The sequence below is a fragment of the Symsagittifera roscoffensis genome, chromosome 5 (assembly GCF_963678635.1).
Source record: "Symsagittifera roscoffensis chromosome 5, txSymRosc1.1, whole genome shotgun sequence".
Classification (NCBI taxonomy): Eukaryota; Metazoa; Xenacoelomorpha; order Acoela; family Convolutidae; genus Symsagittifera; species Symsagittifera roscoffensis.
The window spans coordinates 3,581,578-3,602,412 of NC_087066.1; the positions used below are offsets into that span (position 1 = coordinate 3,581,578).

The following is a 20,835-nucleotide window of genomic DNA, read 5'->3' on the forward strand; positions in this document are numbered from 1 at the left end:
TTGAATGTTTTACCCACAGGTCATAACTGGACTAGAGAAAAATTTGGAGCTAGTTTAGAGTTATAACTAATTTAAACAGTTATAAATTTGAACTTCTTCCCAAGTAGAGACCATTTAACCTCTTAGAGTCGCTTTGAAGTTTGTTATTTCTCGCACTGATGGTTATATGAGCAGAGATGAAAGATAGGAAAGTCGATTGAAACTTTCGGAAGGAAGGAAAGAAAAGTCATATGAAATACTTCGTCATAGTTGGGGAGCAGTAGCGTGTCAAGGAGGAGGAAGAAGGGGGTGTAACAATCTGGTTACTAAATTTTTCCCAACATATACTAACTTTTTTCCAAAATTTTCAAAAATTCTTAAAAAAGTCGTTTTTGACGTTTTTAAAATATGTTTGCGTGCCGCGCAGAGTTTTTTGGCTATATTTGTGGTTTTTGGTTTTAGTTTGGATATCTTAGAAAATCACTCTGTTCGAAAGCATACAAAGCTGTCATCTGACACAAATCATATTTTCAACATGATAACTGTTTGCTGTTTATCTATATTGCTGTATGTTCCGACTTTTGAAGAAAGTGATGGAGTATTTCTGCTTGCTGTGGTTTTTTCTTCTGATAAAAACTGACTCTTTGAATAGCTTCTTTGAAGTTATCAATGTCAATTTCTGATGTCATCTGAGAGACTTGGATGCCATTGGCGTACTTCGTAGTTCTCCTTTTAGAAGAGCAGCGATGAAGTGGGTACATCTCTGCGTCTCAATCGATAGGTCGGATGTTCGAGGCCCACCTTGATCCGTGCTCGTTGCTTGAGGGCGAGGCAACATTACCTAACCTCAGAAAAATAGACAAAACAATTGTATGTAGATCTTAGGAAACAGCTGGACTCAATAGAGTACACGAATAGAACATTAAGAGGAGAAAAATGGACTGAAATTGCGAAAACAATTTTGGTTTGTTGAGAGAGAGTGGGTTCTTAGAAAGTTTTGTGAGTGAAATTGGCTGACTTGAAGTAAATAAAGTAGCACGTAAAATTCAGTCCGAAAAACTGAAATTAAAAAAAGGAACGCAAAACTTAAACAAATGGACAATGGACAGTGTCATCATTGTTTGAGGACAAATTCTTGATTTCAATTTTTGCGTATTGAATTTGTATCATTTTATTTGTATCACCCCCTATTTTTGCTGACTTCCTAGGTTTAAAAAATCAACTGCATCTGATTTTAGCGAAGAAAAAATATAATATTAAAAAGACAGTTTGCGAGATTAGACCCCCCCCCCACCAATAATCACCAGTTGATTAACTGATTAAATTGCTTACATTTGTGAACAATAGTGCCAACAATTTGAAGTGTTGCAATAAGTACGTTTGTGACTTGCCGTACGAGATCCGTAAAGATGATTGATGAATCTCACTTTTTGGGAAAAGAAGATAATTTTGCGCGTTTGAAACTTTTTTTTTACATCTTGTTAAGTTATAAAAAGAGCTAACAGGAGAAAAGTTTGAGTCACGTATACAGCTTGCACCACTTGCCATGCAACAGAATAAAAGTTATTTTATAAATAGGAATGTCGGTAAAAACTAAATGAACCTGGAAGTACATGGTTTCTAAAAACCATTATACTGATGCCGCACGAAAAGTGTGATTTTAAAAATTAGATTTTGACCAAAACCGTAGTTGTTTCTCTGCTAAAATAAATAAAAAGAGATAAAAATTTTGAGATTTTGGGTTTTTCGCAAAAACATAAGCTTTCTCCTGCAAAACAAGTTAAAAAATGCCTCTTTTACAAAAAAATTTTGAGCAATCGCTTCTTTCGATTGACGTTTTCATTTCGTATTGGGTAAGGTAGTTTTTACAAGAAATCGTTTTTACACAATCAAAAAATCAACATTTTGATTTCTTTTCCGAAATTCATATAATTTTGAATAAAAGTGCTCAAAAAATGGAAGAAAAAAACTGATTTTTCCGAACCGAAGAGGGTAATTTTGTGTGTAAAAAAATTCTAAGTAGCCGGGGTAATGTAGGGGAACTTACCACTACCCGATGTCTCAGGTTTAAAAGATTAGTTTTCGAGAAATTTTGAATAAGATTCAAAAACAGTAAAAAATAGAAAAAATTGGACTTTTCCGAGGGCCATAATTACATGTTAAAATCCGTTTAGCCTGCGTAGCCGTTTATGCAGGGGAGCTTTTCAAATCCGTTATATTCATTGAAACTAAAAATCTCAGATTTGAAAGTTTAGTTTTTGAGAAGAGCATAGTAATTCGACTGACTTTAAAAAACCAGTTGTTAACCCAAAAAAGTTTACATTCCGATTTGAAAACGCTTGCTAATTGCAAGTGCAAAATTGTGGTTGCAGGAGAAACGCATAAATCAACCATTGCACCTGCATTGACTAGAAGTAACACGTCAGAGAAGTTTCACCAAAGAGCTACTCAAGATGTGGGGGCTGTTTCAAATAATAAAAGCAATCAGTGTGGTGTGAGCTTGTGCAGTTATTTGACAGTAGACCTATTTTGCTTTTAAGGCCATAAAGGCGATGACTCAAAGGCTTGGATGGTTCTCTATGATCACTTCAGAGGCTTTGACCGGCCGAAGTTTCAAAGTTTGATGGATCAACTGACTGCACTTAAAATGGGTTCGCGGGAGTAGGTGAAATAGTCTGTCAGCAGATGTCTATTTCAATTTTGCTGAAATGGTTGCCAAATAGTTTTGTGTGACTCTTGTGAATTTCAGCCAAAAAAATTAAGAGCTTAGATGATCTGAGCTCTTAAAAATTCTAATTAACAGTTTTCTTCTAAACTTTTTCCCAAATTTTATCTTATTCCAAATAAATCAAAATATGATGCATTGCGCCAAAAAAAGTAAAATTCCTTTTGTACGTATATTATTACAGTCATTGAAACAAAACTTCTGATCTGCTCATATTTATTGGCTGATACTGAGTTGGATGATTAAGCCGACAAAAAAAGAACGTCAGTCAGTTCAACCAAGACGCGTTCATTTTTTTCATATTTTTAAGAATTCCAAAATTCAATTACTGAAGTATCTAGGGAAAGCAGAGGCTCTTTCTCCTTTTCCCCCGGGTTGACCTCCATACAACGAAAATGTTTATCATACAATTCCAAACACCAAGTGTGTGGGAAAATGCTTCTCATACAATTTTCAAACAACTTCGAAAAATGAGTGAAAAAAGATATAAACCAATTTCTGCGGCTTTTGATTCTGATAAAACAATCTGGAGATAAAAATCAGAGGTTCTCATTTTTCAAAAAAAATGCTTATCATACAATTCCCATATTTGGAAATTTTATGACTAGCATTTTTTTATGGTGACACAAAAATTTTTTCAAGCAATTTTGAATTTGCCCGATGATTTTTTCTTTTTTTTAAACCCCAAATCGATTTTTGTGCGCAAGCAAACATTTATTTTCCAAAAATATTTTTGCATGCAAAAATTTAATTTTCTGTGTGCATAAAGTAGCCCTGGATATACTAATGTTGGGATTTTTTTCCTTTTGGCTTTATATTTTTTTCAAAAATGCTGAAAATTGCTATTTCTGTTGTGTGGCGTGTTTATGTATGCCTTGACCAATGTCTGATAAATTAAAAATTCAAATTTTTAAAATAATCGTTGCTGAAAATTTTCGCCAAATTTTAAAAGTGTTAATTTTGTTATATCATATGTGAAAGACAGCTCGAAGACAATTCAGGTCGTTTTCTATGCATTGTAAATGCCAGACCGTCCAAATTTTGGTGCTTTTAGTAAACAAAAGTCGTTGTTACTTGTGTTTGGTTACAAACACAACCAAATTTTTTCAAATATTCAATTTAGAAACAAAAAATCATTTTTGTGGTTTATGGAAAAACACCCATCATAGAGTTTTCATATATGGAAAAATGCTTGTCATAGAGTTTTCATACAATTTCATGTACGTATGGAATTGTACGAAATTGTATAACCATCCCGGGAAGTTTTGTAGAAGTTTTGATCAACTCGGGCCCCCACCTCACATAAGCCTCAGTTTTTGCGGAAGTTGTTTGTGAAACTGTTTACAAAAAATCAATTTTCAAAATCAAAACGTTTTGTACTATCTAATTTTGCTGATTTTCTATCTTAGTAATTGCAGTAAGTTTTGTATTGCTTAAAAAAGCAAATTATATATTTTTTCACGTGCGTTTTATTTTATGTACAAAAAAGACGTGGTAAAGTGATTTGATAAAATGCTTAGAAAACAACAACAAATCAATTTTTGAGCTAAAACTCGACAAACTTGAGGTTTGACGTATAAGAGCTTATATTTTGGGTAACTTATTTACAATCTCTCAAAAAATCTGAAGTTATCCTTAAAAACAGTACTCATTCACAATCTAGAGCCCCCTGTAGAACTATTTCAGACCTTTTTCCACTTTATAACATTTGAAAACCCCGCGCTTTTCCTTCCTTTCCCCAATTAACTTGCTTCCCAGCTGTTATCCATACGGATACAGTAGGTACCGATATGAACTGATATCCATTCGGATATACTAGAACTATGTCTACCTAAAACAATACGTCCATCCTGAGTGCTAACCATATATACTTATGTAAACTGAACTATATAGAAGTCTGATATAAATTAAGTACCTATTAAACCTAACACCATATTCAATAGTTATTTATGAGTCTCTGTCTCTCTCATGATTTCGAGGTCAGATTCGAATCAGACTTAACTTTCTAAACTGAATTAAAGTTGTTCTCTATCTCTTCGTATTCTTATTCTCAGTTAGCATAGACTTTGACTACATAGATTACACAGTGTATACCTCACCCAACAGCTGAGGGTATAACACCAGCGATATTCATGATCAGAAATTTCGCTACAATTTTATTTATTTACCAAAAACGCTTTCTAAAATGAAATTCAGCTTAAAGTGTATTTCAACAGAAACACTTATAAAATTCACTGAAAAGTTTCATTGTAAACAGCAATAATTGAATTAAATAGATGGAAGTTTAGTGAACTGTTTGCTATTTCGTTCTTAGTCACCTTCATTTTTATTTTTGTTTGAAGACATTATGTTTTATATTTTCCTATTCTTTGTTTTTTTAACTCTCGCCTTGAGCCAAACTAGCCACAGCCTCGATTTTAAGTGGACTTCAGCTTCACAAGCGTGAGTAACAATCGTGACTTTAACCGGATTCTTCGAGCTTCACAAGTGTGAGTAACAATCGTGACTTTAATCGGATTCTTCGAGCTTCACAAGTGTGAGTAAAATTCTTGCCATTTCAAAAGTTATGTGAACAAAGTTAAATCATAGAGAAACACATCTAGGGGCCCGGGCTGATCAAAACTTCTTATCACACAACTTCCAGATATTAAAAATTTTGTGTCGCGATGATCAATCGATAATGCTTAATAGTTCACTGATAACTATGAACACAGAACCATGAATAATTAGTTGAAAAAACTTTCCTGGTCAAAAATAGTGGCCTGATTCTTTTTGACAGGTCGAAGATCATCTCCCCATATCTAAGAGTAGTAGATGTTGGAGATTAAGTGGGCGGGGGGGGGGTGCATGGAGGAGCCCATGTTTTAAGATACGTTATAGATTTCCGGTCCTCCATGCTATGTATTATCATTGGGTATAGAGTCTACAATGTATTAAGATAGGGAATACCAATGGTAGGTTTCAGCGTGATGGTGAGATAATGGTAAGAAAAAGTTTTTTTTTTGATTTTTGTGTGGAAATGTTTAGTTTTTTTCACAAAAATCTCGGCGCGCGTTATCTAATTAGGAATAATTAATTGTTAATTATTTGAAGATTGTAGAAATAAGGTTATATTTTTAGTTTTTTGGTGCATGGTAAGTCAATGGCAAGAGTTTTTGTGCAAAAACTTGGAGTTTTTACCAAAAAAAAATTGAAAAAATTTTCAAAAAACTTCAAAACACGATAAGGTTAGCTATTATTTGACCTAATTTAATAGATAATCTTACTTTCTATCTATCAAACAATGTGAAACAATGCTGAAACCTACAGAGACTTCGAAAAAATCAAACTTTTGAGAGAAAAAAACTTCAAACAATGTGAAACAATGCTGAAACCTACAGAGACTTCGAAAAAATCAAACTTTTGAGAGAAAAAAACTTAATTTACAAAAAAGTATATAAATCACTGCATTTAACAAGTTTACCGCTAAATACGACATCATGAATAAATTTACTAGACCAGATCAGTTCTTATGAGTTCAGTGGTTTTGTATGAATTCCATCATCTCGTACTTGTCTTTTTGGATAAAAATAGCTTAGTCCTTTCTTTGTCTGTTCATATGTTGCCACCATATGATTTGAAGTTCTGAATCATCTATTTGCAGATGTTAAATTGATTGCTTCATCGAGCACTCTCCTGTACTTTGACATGGCTCTATCTCCAGAATCTTTGAAAACTTGCTTGTTTAGTCCTTTACTGCTAAATTTTAACTGATTTGATTTGTTGTCATAGCCGCAATATGTCTTGCTACACAAACATAGCATTTCTGTACATCTAAGTTCTTCTTTAAAAATTCCCGGCTCCCGCTTATCATACTTTTTATGCGTACTGCAACACGTTCGAGGAAATACACTCGATTTTGCATCCGCCTTGAAAGAGTCTCTGCAGTCAATTTCCCTCATTTTGTCCCAAGCAGCTCTCTTATCTGGTTTGATGCAGTCGTATAAATTTTCTTCAGCAAGAGCTAAGTAGAGCGAGTCCGTGTCCATCTCTAACTCTTCAAATTTGCTTACATCACAGAATTTGTCGAAGAAGTTATAAAAGAGTTCCAACATTCTCAGTTTCGCATACTGTAGTATGAAAAATCCAACGATGATGGGTTCTCTATGTTCAATGGTTGATTTCAACAACTCCATCTCATACAAGTCTTTTTCAACTGTATTCAATCTTTTGAACAAGGGTTTTTTGATTGCCTTGTGAGTTTTTTCATCGTTCAGATATTTTGTGATTGTATGCCTGGATCCATCGATGATCTGATATCCATACGAAGAATTACCCAAAAGTTTCATTGTTTCTGCTGCAACTCCTCACAAAGGGTTTTCATCTCCTTCTCTTCTAGCATCAACCACTGACTGAACGAAGCATTTCCGAGGAGAATATTGAACAAAACGGTAAATTTTGGTGCACTGCAATCCAAGTTCCATATAAAAGTTGAACAGAGGAGTTATAACTGTTCCAATTTCTAGCTTGAAACTAGATATCAGCTTTCTCTGAGGTTGCTTTAACATTTCGTTCTCGATTGCATAGTTTTTCATGTAGTCTCCAATATCGTTTCTTCCAACCTCAGTGTTTTTGAAAACTGGAGGAAAATTGGCAAATTTTGACTTTAGCTCATCTGGAACAACTAAGTCGCACTGAACGTAGCGAAAAAGAGATTCATCTTTTATTTTTGCTAGAGGGGAGTCTGTAGATTGAGGTCTTTTATAGGGAAAAAGGTTCTGACGTCATTTTGATCTTCTTATTGGTTTTGAAACTTTTCTACCAGTCACACTCCCACATTCTTTCTCTTGAATGTATTCTCGTCGCATATCATCCATCTCTCTCTTCTTGTTTCCTCGCTCAATATCCTGTTCTGTTAAAAGGGACGAGCTTCTTGACAGGAACAGAATTGGTAGTAACATCCCATTGCTTCGAATACTGTTTTACAGTGATTGCAGTAACTATCAACATTAAAACAGTCGATTTTTTTCTGTTCTCCAGATGTAAAAAAGCTCTCAATTTTAGATTCTGGTCTTGATTTTTGATAGAAAGATATGACCAATTTCTCAAAGTTTCGAATTCGATTATGTTCAGCCTTGAATTTCTGCATTTCAGTGTCAAACTCCCATATCGTGTACAGTCCTGTTGGCATATCGTGACACATTGAGAAAGGGTAAAGCTGGCTTGCATCAATTCGAACGATTGATTTACAAACATTCGATGAATTTCTGATGTATGTTTCATCAACTACAGCTTTCCGAGTGAAAACAATGGAAGCTCCACCAGTCATGTTTTCTCTATTTTTTTCACACAAGTCTTTATCACTTTCGCAAAATGGATAAAACTTATAATTTGTAGATTTGTGTAGACATATGTTTGCTAGATTTGGAAGTGTGCATCCAAGTTTCAGTATCTCTATCCCCATGTTATAATAAAACTGAATCATTTTTGCATTGCCTCCACAGGGTTGGAATTACATCCTTGTTGTTGTATCACTTCAAAAAGTCTTTGAACACTGTCATTCCATTTTTCCTCCAAGTCTCTTGTAGGGAATTGTAATTATCCAAACCAGATGGAGGAGCAGTCTTGATTTGAAGCTTTTTCAGCCTCTGTTGTTCGTCAAATCCGCTTTTTCTAATCTTCTCATAATCAATGAAGTCTTTGTCTAGAGGATTGTTGTTTCTAATTTTACTGAAAAAGGCTTCTTTCGGTGTCAATTCAGGAAAGTCAAGTTTGTCTGGGTTATCAAACCACTCATAGGGAGAGAAACCTTTCGTTTCGCTAGCTTTATAGGCTTTGAGAAACGAGTCCAGAGTAGTTGTTCCTCCCAAAAACTTCATTATGTCGAGAAATTGAACATCTCCAAACTTGAAAGATAAGAAGTCATTTGCTTTTTTGATGACTGATGTTTCTTGTTCTTTATCGCGAATCAATAAGGGATTAGGTAGAACTTGATCACATTTAATTCATATCTACCGCTGTTAAATCCAAAAATAAGTAAAGAAGTAAAGTATTTACAAATCTCTCTAGATGTTGTTTCAAATCAATGAGTTGATTTTTCTGAATTCGCAAGAATTGTGTTGACATATCTGCTTCTTCCAAATCTTCAATGCATTCGTCTTCGTACTCAAATTTTTTACTTGAATAATTTTTACCACGTTCGTTCAGCTGATCAAAGATCCTTTTTCATTCTTTCATTGACAGCTACTTCAATATCTTAAAATTTTGATCTCATCTTCAGCTTACTTTTCTAAACCAACAGCTCGAGCTTGCTTACAAAATCAATAATGAAGTTCTGTGGATCTTTGTTGTACAAAAAGATGGGTTCATCAATCAGATTCGATGATATAGAGACTGAAATTAGAACATGTTTTCCAATCCAGGTAGTAGTCTGCGTCTCTTTTAGTTCCTCTGTAGGAACACAAATCGACTTAAAACCGAAAATTGGTCGAATTTTAAAAAGTTTGTTATCTTCAGAAACTGGAAGATTGAATCCTTCCAGCTTTTCAAACAAGGTTTCGCGAAGCTTTTTGACGTTTTTTGGGTAAATATGTTTCACTCGGTCCTTGCATCTAAGAAGATGTTTGTTGAAAAACTAAGATCTTTTGAAGAAAGTGTCGCAACTAGGACACCGGAAACACTTGAAGAAAGAATCAATATCATTTGGATGAATGATATGATTGTTAAATCTCAGTAATTTGACTGTTTTGTCAAATCTTTCAACATTTCGTTGAGTTATTTCTCCTAGATATCCTCCTTCTTGGATATCGAAATCGCTTATAAAGATGTTACTTTGAACAATTTCCTCGACAACACGTAAGTCTTCTACAGAAACTCCACGAAAATTTTAAGATCATAACCACACTTTCATACAAATTCTGTAAAGTATCTAGAAGTGTGACAGTCGAGATCATTATGTCCATTCATGTACATAGCCAATGCACGGAAAAGACACAAATGATCTCTGTAGGATTCCTTGTCTTTGTTAGATGAAAGACAATTCACTTGTGTATGTCGTAGTAAAGGTTCGGGTAAGACAGAGTCCGGACATCCCATGGGGATGTTTTTCAGCAAAACAGCAAAAATTGTAACGTTAGTAGTCAATTTGAATCGCCACTTTGTGTTCTGGCGTTCTTGGGTACATTGCTCCACAAATTTTTCCACTTTTCCTTGTATTGTTATCAAATCCGCTTTCGTACAAAGTAAGTGGGTTTTTCCAAACAGAGTATTGTTTTCATGGGCGTAGAAATATTGATGTTCCAGTCTCAATATTTCGAAGAACAAACCCCAGAGCAATGTTGATTGTAGCGGCAGAATCGAGCTTGTTGAAGACTTCTTCAAGTTTCTCGTTAATTATTTTAGTATCTAACTTGGACATTTGGACGTTAAATACCTTATGTCTCCCTTTTTCCATCTTCATCTCCACCAGAAAATGTTGACAAGCACTAAGTTACTCCTTTGGTTTTTCACCATCTTTCCCTTCTTCCTCAACAATCTTGTTGAAGTCGGCTACCGTATCACTGGGTTTCCGTTGTTTTGCTCCATGTTCTATTCTCCGATGTTGCTGGAGAGAGTAGTAACTTGGAAACTCTTGTTCACAAGAAGTACAAACCGTCGACTGCTTCGAGCTTGGTTGACCATGCTTCTTGGCAACTTGATAACCCATGTCCTCTTTGCTCTTTGTATAAAAATGACAGTTTGGACACTTATGTTCCTTTCGTTTTTTACATCTTTTTCGATGTCGAGCTGCATTATGAGAAGTGTAAATATTTACACAGTCTCCACACTTTACTTTCTCGTTTCGGTTAAGGGCAGGCATTATCTAAAAAATTTGGGACTTCAGAAATGTTCCAAAATTAAAAATTTAAACGACCAATTGAAAAAAAATACCTACTTTTCGTGAAGTAACCAAATGAAAAATTTGAAATAAAATTCAATTAACTGTTTCTGAGTGGCAAGATGAATGATTTAACTCAATAAATTAAGCGTATTTATACTAACAGTGACGCCTACTCAATTATCTTTTTAAGATAATGACGTCATTCTTTGGATTGAAGTGTTTAGAAATGTTCTTTTTATGATAATGAGATCATTCTACAAATAGAAGTGACGTCATTGTATAAATAGAAGTGACATCAACACCCACGCAATTTTCCTTTCTTGGTAATGACGTCATTTCTTCGAAAATTTAAGAATTTTCCAGAAAAATTTTCAACCAATCAGAACTAAGCAGTTTCTAGACATAACATTGGATCCAAATTATTCAATTTTGAAGAATTTCAATTAAAAAGCATCTGAACTTCCCTGAATTACTCTACAAGAAAAAAGAAAATATTCCGTGTGAAATCCTTATTGATGAAATAGATGTAGATTCTTACTTTTTTCACAATTTTTTGGACGTTTATGTTGAAGAAAATAGGGTTCTTCGACTAAGTAAAGGTTACTTTAGGGAAACTTACTCTATCAAAGAGTTTATTTTTGATCCACACATATTGCGTATCAAAGCTATAAACTTACTGCTGAGTTATACCTGACAAGAAAAGAAATTTTATTTATTTTAGAAAATTTGAAGTTAATAAAAAAGTCGTACGATAATATTTGAAAGACTCTTTTTATTCCAAATCCAACTCCCAAATTTGTCAAAACTCCCCACCAAATTCTTTATTCCTCCAATTTTTTAAAGACTTTCAAAGTTCAAAATTTTGCATGATTAGGTTTGGTATCAGATTTCCAGAGATTTGCTTTGAAAAATTCATCAACTTTGAGTTATCGTCTCAAATCTACATCAAAATCAAACAACTTGAATATCTGCTCAAAAATCAGCAATTTCTCATCGATTATATACAAAAAATTCAGTTAACTTGATGATAAGAATTGCAGGGTTGCTACTTTAATTAATTTTTTTTCTTTTGTTACTTTTATCGGCAATATTTCATATTTTTACAGCAAACAAATTTTGGTCATGTATTTTTGCGATTGCTTTCGTGTATATTTTTACTTAATTGGAAGACTTAAGTCCTTAAAAGGTAAATCATTGTCTGATTGGATACGACAACTTGAACAAAAATGAACATTTTTGTGATTGGAAACGACAATGTGTAAAATGGAGCTTTGTTTCCAATTGGACACAAGTTTTCTATAAGAATTCCATAAAAGGAAACTGAAATCTGATTGGACACGACTACAATCCAAATAAGAAAATTCACTCTGATTGGTTAAACTCACACATTCCAGTTGAAGGTACCCCTCTCTCTTAACTAAAAATCATTTTATTTTCAACTTAACTACCGTCAACTACCTCCTCTCTCAGCTCTAAATACATTAATTTCAAGTTAACCACCTTCAACTTTCTCCCTCTCAACTGTTAACTTTGTTTATACTGTGTGTCGTTAACTCAACTTATTGCTCAAAATGATCTTCTCAATACAAAACAACAACCTTATGTTCTCAGTAGAATTTTTGGCTGATTTGTACAAATCCAAGTGGGAAAAACAGTTTGTGGAGTTTTTCTGTCACGAATGGACATCCCAATCAAAGTCTGGCACACGCTGGAAGTGTTGCGCAGGGATTTTAACGAACATTATATAACGCAAGTACCCCCTACAGAGAACCAACTTGGAGACATGCAATTGATGGAGGAATGAACTACCCCGAAACTCCTGACTGTAGATATGCGGCTCAATCATTCGACGATTTCCTCTTTCCTTGGGAAGAGGGATCTGTAGACAACCAAATTACAATCGAAGAAGATGAGGGGTTCTCTGAGCCAAGAACTTCAGTCATCGAACCACCAGTGATGGATGCAAGACCAGCTTTGCGCTCCAATGAGAACTTGCAAAATTTTGAGAACTCAGCTACTCGACAACTCTTTGATTTGTAAATAAGTTGGTTATTGTCTTGTGTTTTGTAATTTGACTTCTTTGCATCTATTAATTGTATTATAAAGAGATAGAGACAAAGAGATCATAGAAAAGTTTATTAAGAAATTTCAAAGGTGAAACTTTGTTAAAAAGGAAACTAATTATGCATCTGGTAAATACTTTTATAGAATTTTATTAGAAGAATGTTCAAAGAAGAAAAAGCAGATCATAAAGCAAAATCGGAGGAAGATTCAGATGAGGAACCACAAACTTACTTGACTTATGTAAACAATCTACCACATTCTCTATTCTCCAACTGTGAAGTTTATTTTAACAATACAATGGTTTACAATGCCAATGGATTATATCCTCATAAGGCACAGATATCGAACGAATTCAACTCGTCAGCAGTGAGCAATAAAGGGATACTTGCCTGTCATGGAGACAGTTTTGAAAAATATCCTGATTCATTTGAAATGCATTCATTCTCTGATAGAGCAAATTCTTGGGAACAGGGATAACTTTTTCACTCTATGGGAGGCTCTCCATTGATTTGCTTACTTGCGAAAAGTTGTTGCTACCAAATACCAAAGTTCGAAATAAATTTATTCGAGCTAGATCTAATTTTACATGCTATCTGATAATCCAAATGTCAGTCTGAAAATTGTTGATTGTTCGTTGTTTACTAGAAGAATTTTACTGAACCTAATCATCAATACTTGCGATGGAATCTGGAAAAAGAACCTGCTCGATACATTTACATGGAAACTATAGCAAGAACCTTTATCATTCCTCCTCGTCAAAACCAATTCATCCTAGAATTTATATTCATTAGCGCTCCAATAAGAAGAGTAGCTGTTGCAATGAATACAATTTCAGCGGCTGCAGGATCTTTTCATGAAAACCCTTTGAGCTATCAGCAATTTCATTTAAGAGAACTTAGAATTATTGGGGCTGGAAAAGCAATTGTTTCATTAGATACAACTTCGCCTTGTCGACCTTATGTTCGAAAATGAACGCAATGCAGTTTAACGAAGAGTTCCCAGCTCTTCTTATAGAAGATTTTAAAAATCACTATATTCTAGTTTTTGACTTGACTTCACTACAGGATGCAGCTGAACAGTTGCACTATCCAGAACTTAGTGGAGAAAGCTTGAGATTAGAAATGTTTTTCCAGTTTCCCTTGGAGCAAGTAACGGAAGTGATAGTCTTGGGAGAAAGACTATCAAATGTTCAAATTGACAATTTCGGAACAGTCGCTAAAAACGTTCAGTTTTTTTGAGTTTTCAGGTTCCTATAAAAAAATTGTAGCTTTTTTGGGACTTTTCCATGTTATTGTATCTGCACTATCTATTTTGTTTTTCTTCAGACCTAAACCTCCAGAAAATGCAGATAATGAATGCTGTTTAAATGAAAACCCAAGAAAATTCTTCAATTTAGACAGTAAACCAGTGTTCAATAACTTTTGCCCAGTTCACAAGTTTTGTGTATGGGACTTTGTTGATTCAATACCTAAATGAGCGTAAGTTAATAACTTTAGTTTTTTTTAACTCGAATTACAATATCAAACTTTCTATTTTTTTGTTTTGGATGAAAATCAGCTAACAGTTGCAAAGATGGATAATTTTTCACTTCTGCAAATCATTGAAAGAATTCCTGAACTCAGGTTCAAGTACATGGGATCTTACACCTATGATAAAGTACCTCAACTAACAAGATATTCTTTTGCAATTGTTAACTCAGCTCCAAGCAACGATAGAAGGGAGCAATGATGATAGCTCCATCGGACAACACTTACTTTTTCGCTGATTCTTTGGGTCGAAAAAGAACAGCTTATTCCTTTCTAACAAAAAAGTATCGGCTAATGGTTCCCCGAAAGCTACAAGAAACTGATAATTTTTTGTGGTTTTTACGAAATTTATTCAGCATTTCTTCTTTTTAAATTCTACCAGACAAACTTGAATAATAATCATGATGTGCATATTTTGAATTTTATAAGTAATTTTATGTGAATGTGTAGTTTTTTTTATTTGTATGTGTAAATTATGGCAGTAAATTTACTATAAGATGCGGTGATTTATATATTTTCATTGTAATTGAATTTTTTTCCCCAAAAAGTTTGGTTTTTTCGAAATCTCTGTAGGTTTCAGCATTGTTTCACATAGATAGAAAGTAAGATTATCTATTAAATTAGGTCAAATAATAGCTAACCTTATAGTGTTTTCAAGTTTTTTTTGATAAAAAATCCAAGTTTTTGCACAAAAAATCTTGCCATTGACTTACCATGCACCAAAAAACTAAAAATATAACCTTATTTCTACAATCTTCAAATAATTAACAATTAATTATTCCTAATTAGATAACGCGCGCCGAGATTTTTGCGAAAAAAAACTAAACATTTCCACACAAAAATCAAAAAAAAAAATTTCTTACCAGTATCTTACCATCACACTGAAACCTACCATTGGTATTCCCTATCTTATTACATTGTAGACTCTATACCCAATGTTAATACATAGCATGGAGGACCGGAAATCTATAACGTATCTTAAAACATGGGGTCCTCCATGCATCCCCCCCCCCCACTTAACCTCCAACATCTACTACTTCTCACGTATAATCTGCATTTGCAGAATATTTGCATGCGATAATGCTTAATAGTTCACTGATAACTATGAATACAGAACCAGGAATAATTTGAAAAAAGCTTTTTTAGTCAAAAGATTTCCTGGTCAAAAATAGTGGCCTGATTCTTTTTGACAGGTCAAAGATCATATCCCCATATCTAAACTGATTCATCAAGGCACGAAAAAGAGAAACTAACTCTGGCAACATCGCAATCGCGTGTAACTTTTTCGACAAAAAAATTGAGGACAAATTTTAATGATTGATCTAAGGTTACATAGCCTTAACGGAGCTTTTGAACTTTGAAGTATTTGAATAATTCTCAAACTCTTGAAGCAATTTTCCTAATTTTTTCGGACTAATCTTTTACAGCCGTTTTGTGAACTCATTCAGCTCACGTTAAATTGAAATAAATTGAGTTTTCAAATCAAAGCTTACTGTTTTAGCTACTGTTGCTCTACAGAGAAAAGTTGCAATTTTTGTTCTCATTTTTCATCAGCTACACCTCGCATATAATGCTTGGAATCGTATCTGCAAACATGAATAGTCGCTTGGTTTCACACCACAACTTCGTGCGGCGACAAATCGTAAGAGACAACAATTTGTAAAAGGCGACAATTCGTAACAAGCGACAACTTATAACAACAGTTTAAGTGGCAAACACTACTTTTTGCGCACTATTTCTCTCGTGCTGGATGTAAGCGCAGCTGAGCGAACCGGAGCAAGCGTATTTATTTTGCCAATGCCTTTTTGCGAATTGTCGCCTGTTACGAATTGTCGCCTGTTACGTAACAGTCGACAAATCGTTGCGAGTTGTCGCCTGTTACGAATTGTCGACTGTTACGAATTGTCGCCTTACCCCACAATTTATGCTCTTCTGTTTTGAAATGTAAGTTAAATTTTTGTTCATTTTAAACGACATATGTTAATGCTGTTTTATGATACGGTCTTCACCCCCCATAAACGGTAAAAACAAACATACAAAAACGCAAACATGAATTTTGAAGAAAAGGCTAAGTTTTTTATTTAGGTTACAAGATTTTTCAGCTTGACTTTGAGGTGAAATGGATTCTTCTATCCAAAAATCGGAAAGGGATAAGGCAGCGCTGGCCATGAAAACAGGAGAAAAAGAAGAATCAGAAGATGAAAAAGAAGAATATAAAAACAACGACGACCACGATGACGAAATTGAAGAAGAAGGAGAAGAAGAAGAAGAAAACAATGAAGAAGAAGAAGAAGAAGAAGAAAACAATGAAGAAGAAGAAGAAGAAGAAGAAAACAATGAAGAAGAAGAAGAAGAAGAAGAATTTGAAAATGAAGATGAAGAGGAAGACGACGACAACAGCAATGATAAAAAAGACAAAGAAGAAAACTATGAAGAAGAAGAAGAAGAAGAAGAAGAAGATGATGATGATGAAGAAGAAGATGATGATGATGATGATGATGAAGAAGAAGAAGAAGAAGAAGAAGATGATGATGATGAAGAAGAAGATGATGATGATGATGATGAAGAAGAAGTAGATGATGAAGATGATGAAGGAGAAGAAGAAGTTGACCCAATTTCCTCAAGTGACTCAGCTTCAGCTATCTCTACACCCGGCTCAAGTCCACTTCAGTATAACTTGACTACAGAGAACGAAGCTATCAAAACCGACCAAATGATTGAAACCAGTCCAAGTGGGATAGAACACACTTCTCAAGCCCACATTAATTTCCCTGAAGCGACATGTTCATCAACTGAAGATCCATTTTCGAATCAATTGCCCTCACTTTTTTCTGACAATGAAACTTCCCCAATTGGAATGGAAATCGATTACGCGGATGATGACTCCAAAAAGAAAAGTCGTAAGCGTCCAAGTTCAAGCTCGGCTTGTACGGCTCCCCTTCGAGAAAAGTATTTGCAGACTACCGTGGAATCGCTGACTCACGAACTGGACAAGCTAGAGATCCACTGGCCCGGAGATGGAAGAGCTAAATTTGACGACGAAAAAAAATTGAAGCAATTTATGGAGTACCAGTATCCTGACTGGAAAAATCCAGGGAAGGTAACTTCGATACCCTGTGTCAGGATCCCTCGCATGATAGTTAGAAACGACCAGCTGAGCGAAAAACTGCAGAAACAATATAAATCGCTGCAGAAAGGAGACAAGGCAGAAAATGACATTTACAGGCTGTTTGTGAACGAAGTCTCCACAGATGATTGCGGAATCATGATTTTCCCAAATGTCGATGGAAGTCACATTTTTGAAAAAGGAGGACCAGGCAGCGTAGAAATTGACTTGATAGTTGCACACCCAACGAAAGGGATTTTCGTCTTCAATATCAAAAACGAGCAAAAAGTAAATATCCAAAAGCTTCGAACAGATATTCGAAAGCACACTGACTTCATACGCCATATAATGTGTTATGGTGGTCGCGCTAGTGGTTCATCGGAAAGGATAATTGAAATGAAGGATCTCAATGATGTTCCAATTCACTCTGTCATTTGTTATCTGCCTGGTCATAACTCGTCAATTGTCAAGCTTGCAGATGAAATCAATTTGTACGCCTTGCAACAAAAACAACTTGGCCGGCAGCCTGACCAAGTGATTGTATTTCAAAAGGCAGAGCTTAGCAACTTCGCAGTACGCTGGGCCGAGACAATTCCTAAACTTCGCAGAATGGAAAAAACAGACAGCTTCGACACTTTAGTTGCCCGCCTTGGTGCCCTGAACTCAATGGAGGGAAGCAGCTCACTTCTCCACCAAAAGTTCGTCTCTAATGACATTCAAGCTATTCAAGTAAAAAAAAGCAAACTAGAGCCAATGCTTGCAGATCAAATTGATGGAATTTTCCCTGAAGAAAATGCTCAGTGGCAACAGGATCTGATAACGACCTCAAAAACACTGTACAATGTGTCTGACAAAGGAAAAATACCTGTAATTCTGTGGACGAAAGAACAATTGGAAATCATAGGGGCAGTCTTTAAAGGACTCACAGACCCTTCAAAAGAGAATAAACCTCTTCGCATAAATGTACGAGGGGCAAAAGGAACTGGCAAGACTATGCTGATGGTTCATTTAGCCCAATTAGCCAGGTGCATCTATCAAAATCAGCAAACAGAGGGTCAAGTTATTGTATGCGACGGTTCTACCAGAGCTAAACTTCTGTTTTCATATCTGGAGCAAGCATTTCAGGGATCAGGTATTAAATTAATGAAACACGTCCCTAAAGTTTCCGAACATATAAAAAAGAGTATCATTTTTGTCGACGAAGATCCTTTCACATTCCGTAATGGTGAAGCAGAACTGTCAAGCTGGATAGGCACTGAAGCTCATATATGTATTTTCTCATCGAAGCACCAAAGTATACCAAAGATAGGGCTGCAGAACAATTTAACCACTTTCTACTTGTCGTACACAATGAGGTCAACAAAACAACTTCAAATGTTTACTAATAAGGTTATCAGTAACTCAGCCCCAGGTTACAGAGATTTTAGCGGGTTGCCATGTCACAGTCTAGATGGCACCAACCGACCAGACATCATTTACGAACCATCTACAAATGCATCTGAATTTTCGAAAAAATGTGTCGAGACAGTAATGAAATACGTTGCGTTGTCAAGTAGCATTCTTGTTATAATAGAATTCCTATCGCCACAATGCCAAATTGAAATCCTCTCAATTTTAGAAGCGAAAAAAGTTGCTTTGCTATCAACTTCATATGAAATAAACTCTGATAAAGAAAGAAAAAAACAATTACCTATCATTCAAGTGGAGTCGGTTGAGGATATCTACGGGAGTGAGTTTCAAACTGTTGTTATTATGCTTGAGAGTAAAGTTTTCTTGGGCAAAGACTTATTCTTAGGTAATTTCACAATGGCAGTAACACGTGCCACGACCAATTTGGTCATTGTTGCGGCAGACACTTCTTTTTCCAATGCTGTGCTCGAGGAAAAAGCGATTTCCACATTATTTCGGGTTTTGTGAGGCTTTCCATTCTTCTATTTAAGACAATTAAGAACCAAGCAAAAATGTCCCAAAATTGAACAAAAAATAGAATCGAGATAGAACAAATAGTTACTGCGAGGTTGTTTAGAGAGTTTAACCCTTTCTCTGATGTCCCTAAGCCTTAGCAGGGGCGGATATTCAAAAAATTTTCAAAAATTGTGGCGACTTTTTTTTTAGGTTGGCCAAGTTGATTTTCCGATCTCTTCTAAGGCATTAAAAAGACGCTGTTTTGGCTAAATTTTCTGCGCCGCTGGCAAATTTTGAAAAAACAGGTTAAAAAAACCGTTTTTGGGCACTTTTTGAAAAACTTTGGCAAAAAATCGCGTTTTTTGGAGCCACAGGCGCTTTTAGAAAAATTTAAGGGCCAGTCGGCCCAAAATGGATTTCTTAAAAAGTTTCAGAGGGGGGACCCTTTGGGTCGGAAGGGGTTCGAATCCAAGAGTAAAAGGCGTCCAACCCATAGTTTTCTCATTCATTGACAGTGAAGTGGCTCAAAGTTCCTAATCTAAATATCCACTGGCAGGTCATATTATACTCCAGGTGTCCAAATTTCTCAGAATTTGATCTAGTGAATAAAATCCATGAGCTTGCATATGTTTCAGATGCTTTTTATGAGTAAGTTTTAACTAATATTTGGAGAAGCAATTAAGCCGAATTAAAAACACAAGTGTTTTTTTATCGAAGAGCCCATTTTTTCAGTAAAAAATCATTGCGAGGCCAAAATGTCTATTTTGTGAATTGCAAGCGGATTCCACAACAAGGATGCTCTCTTTATTCTTCTATTGTTCTTTCGTTTTTTACTACTACCACAAAAAATTAACATGTTTAAAGACTTGTATCTAGATTCCAGACGCCTACACACACCAAATTGTGGGATTATCCAATGCACAGTTTGTCCTATCGTGATGACATCCATTCTTGAAAAAGTGGCGGAAAAATACCAAGTACAGGTCACTAAACATCTACAAAACTGTTCGTAATCGCAGCTCGCATAGATATTGCGCCTAAACATTTTTGCCAATAAAAATGTGATCTGAACTTTTGTTGCTGAATGCGCATCAACTGATAATTCTCACTGCCTAAAGTTTTAACCTCATCCAGTTTCACCCGTTGACAATAGATTATATTATGATTTTAGTACCAGTCCTACTGAAAATGAGAAAAAACTTTTCATCATCAATAAGTAATCGATTTTCATCTCTCGCTTTCAAAACAAGTTATAATCAATTTGAAAACATAACAATCGATTTTTTTAATCGTTTTAAAATTTATAATGGAAAAAACTCCAATATAATCAGTTATAGTCAGCTTCATTTTTTTGTATGTTCACTTTGTCTTCGACTTTGCATCTGATTGGCGTGTAATTTATGCTTTTCATAGACGTTGGTTTATGTGAAAAATCGATTTGGCAATTTTATATCAAGTCAAGCCTGTAGTAATTTATATTCGTCACTTCTTCTCAATTAGATTTTCATGATGCACATTTTAAGTTTCTTGCAAACATCAAAACATCAGCTTTTTGTCCTTATTTAATTGGAACAGCTATTGTTCACCTACCGCGGGAAATTATTTTCAACTAAAGTGAAGAGATCTCTATGAAACTTTTGTTTCTAGGTAAACCTTTGTGTTCTGAAGTGAA

General features: G+C 35.0%; 1 protein-coding gene across 4 annotated transcripts in view; it reads left to right on the forward strand.

Annotated features, from left to right (window-relative positions):
- LOC134846496 (uncharacterized) overlaps positions 1 to 20,835 on the forward strand; it is a 52,135-nt gene that overhangs the window by 6,702 nt on the left and 24,598 nt on the right. The window contains exons 1-2 of one of the 4 annotated variants that reach the window (XM_063863873.1): positions 4,177 to 5,240; positions 16,238 to 19,171. In XM_063863873.1, the coding sequence (XP_063719943.1) occupies positions 16,272 to 19,171 (2,900 nt within the window). In that variant the 5' untranslated portion in view covers positions 4,177 to 5,240; positions 16,238 to 16,271. Of the gene's footprint in view, positions 1 to 4,176; positions 5,241 to 15,988; positions 19,172 to 20,835 lie in introns of those variants that run through there. The other 3 variants (XM_063863876.1, XM_063863875.1, XM_063863874.1) reach the window with 3 other exon arrangements.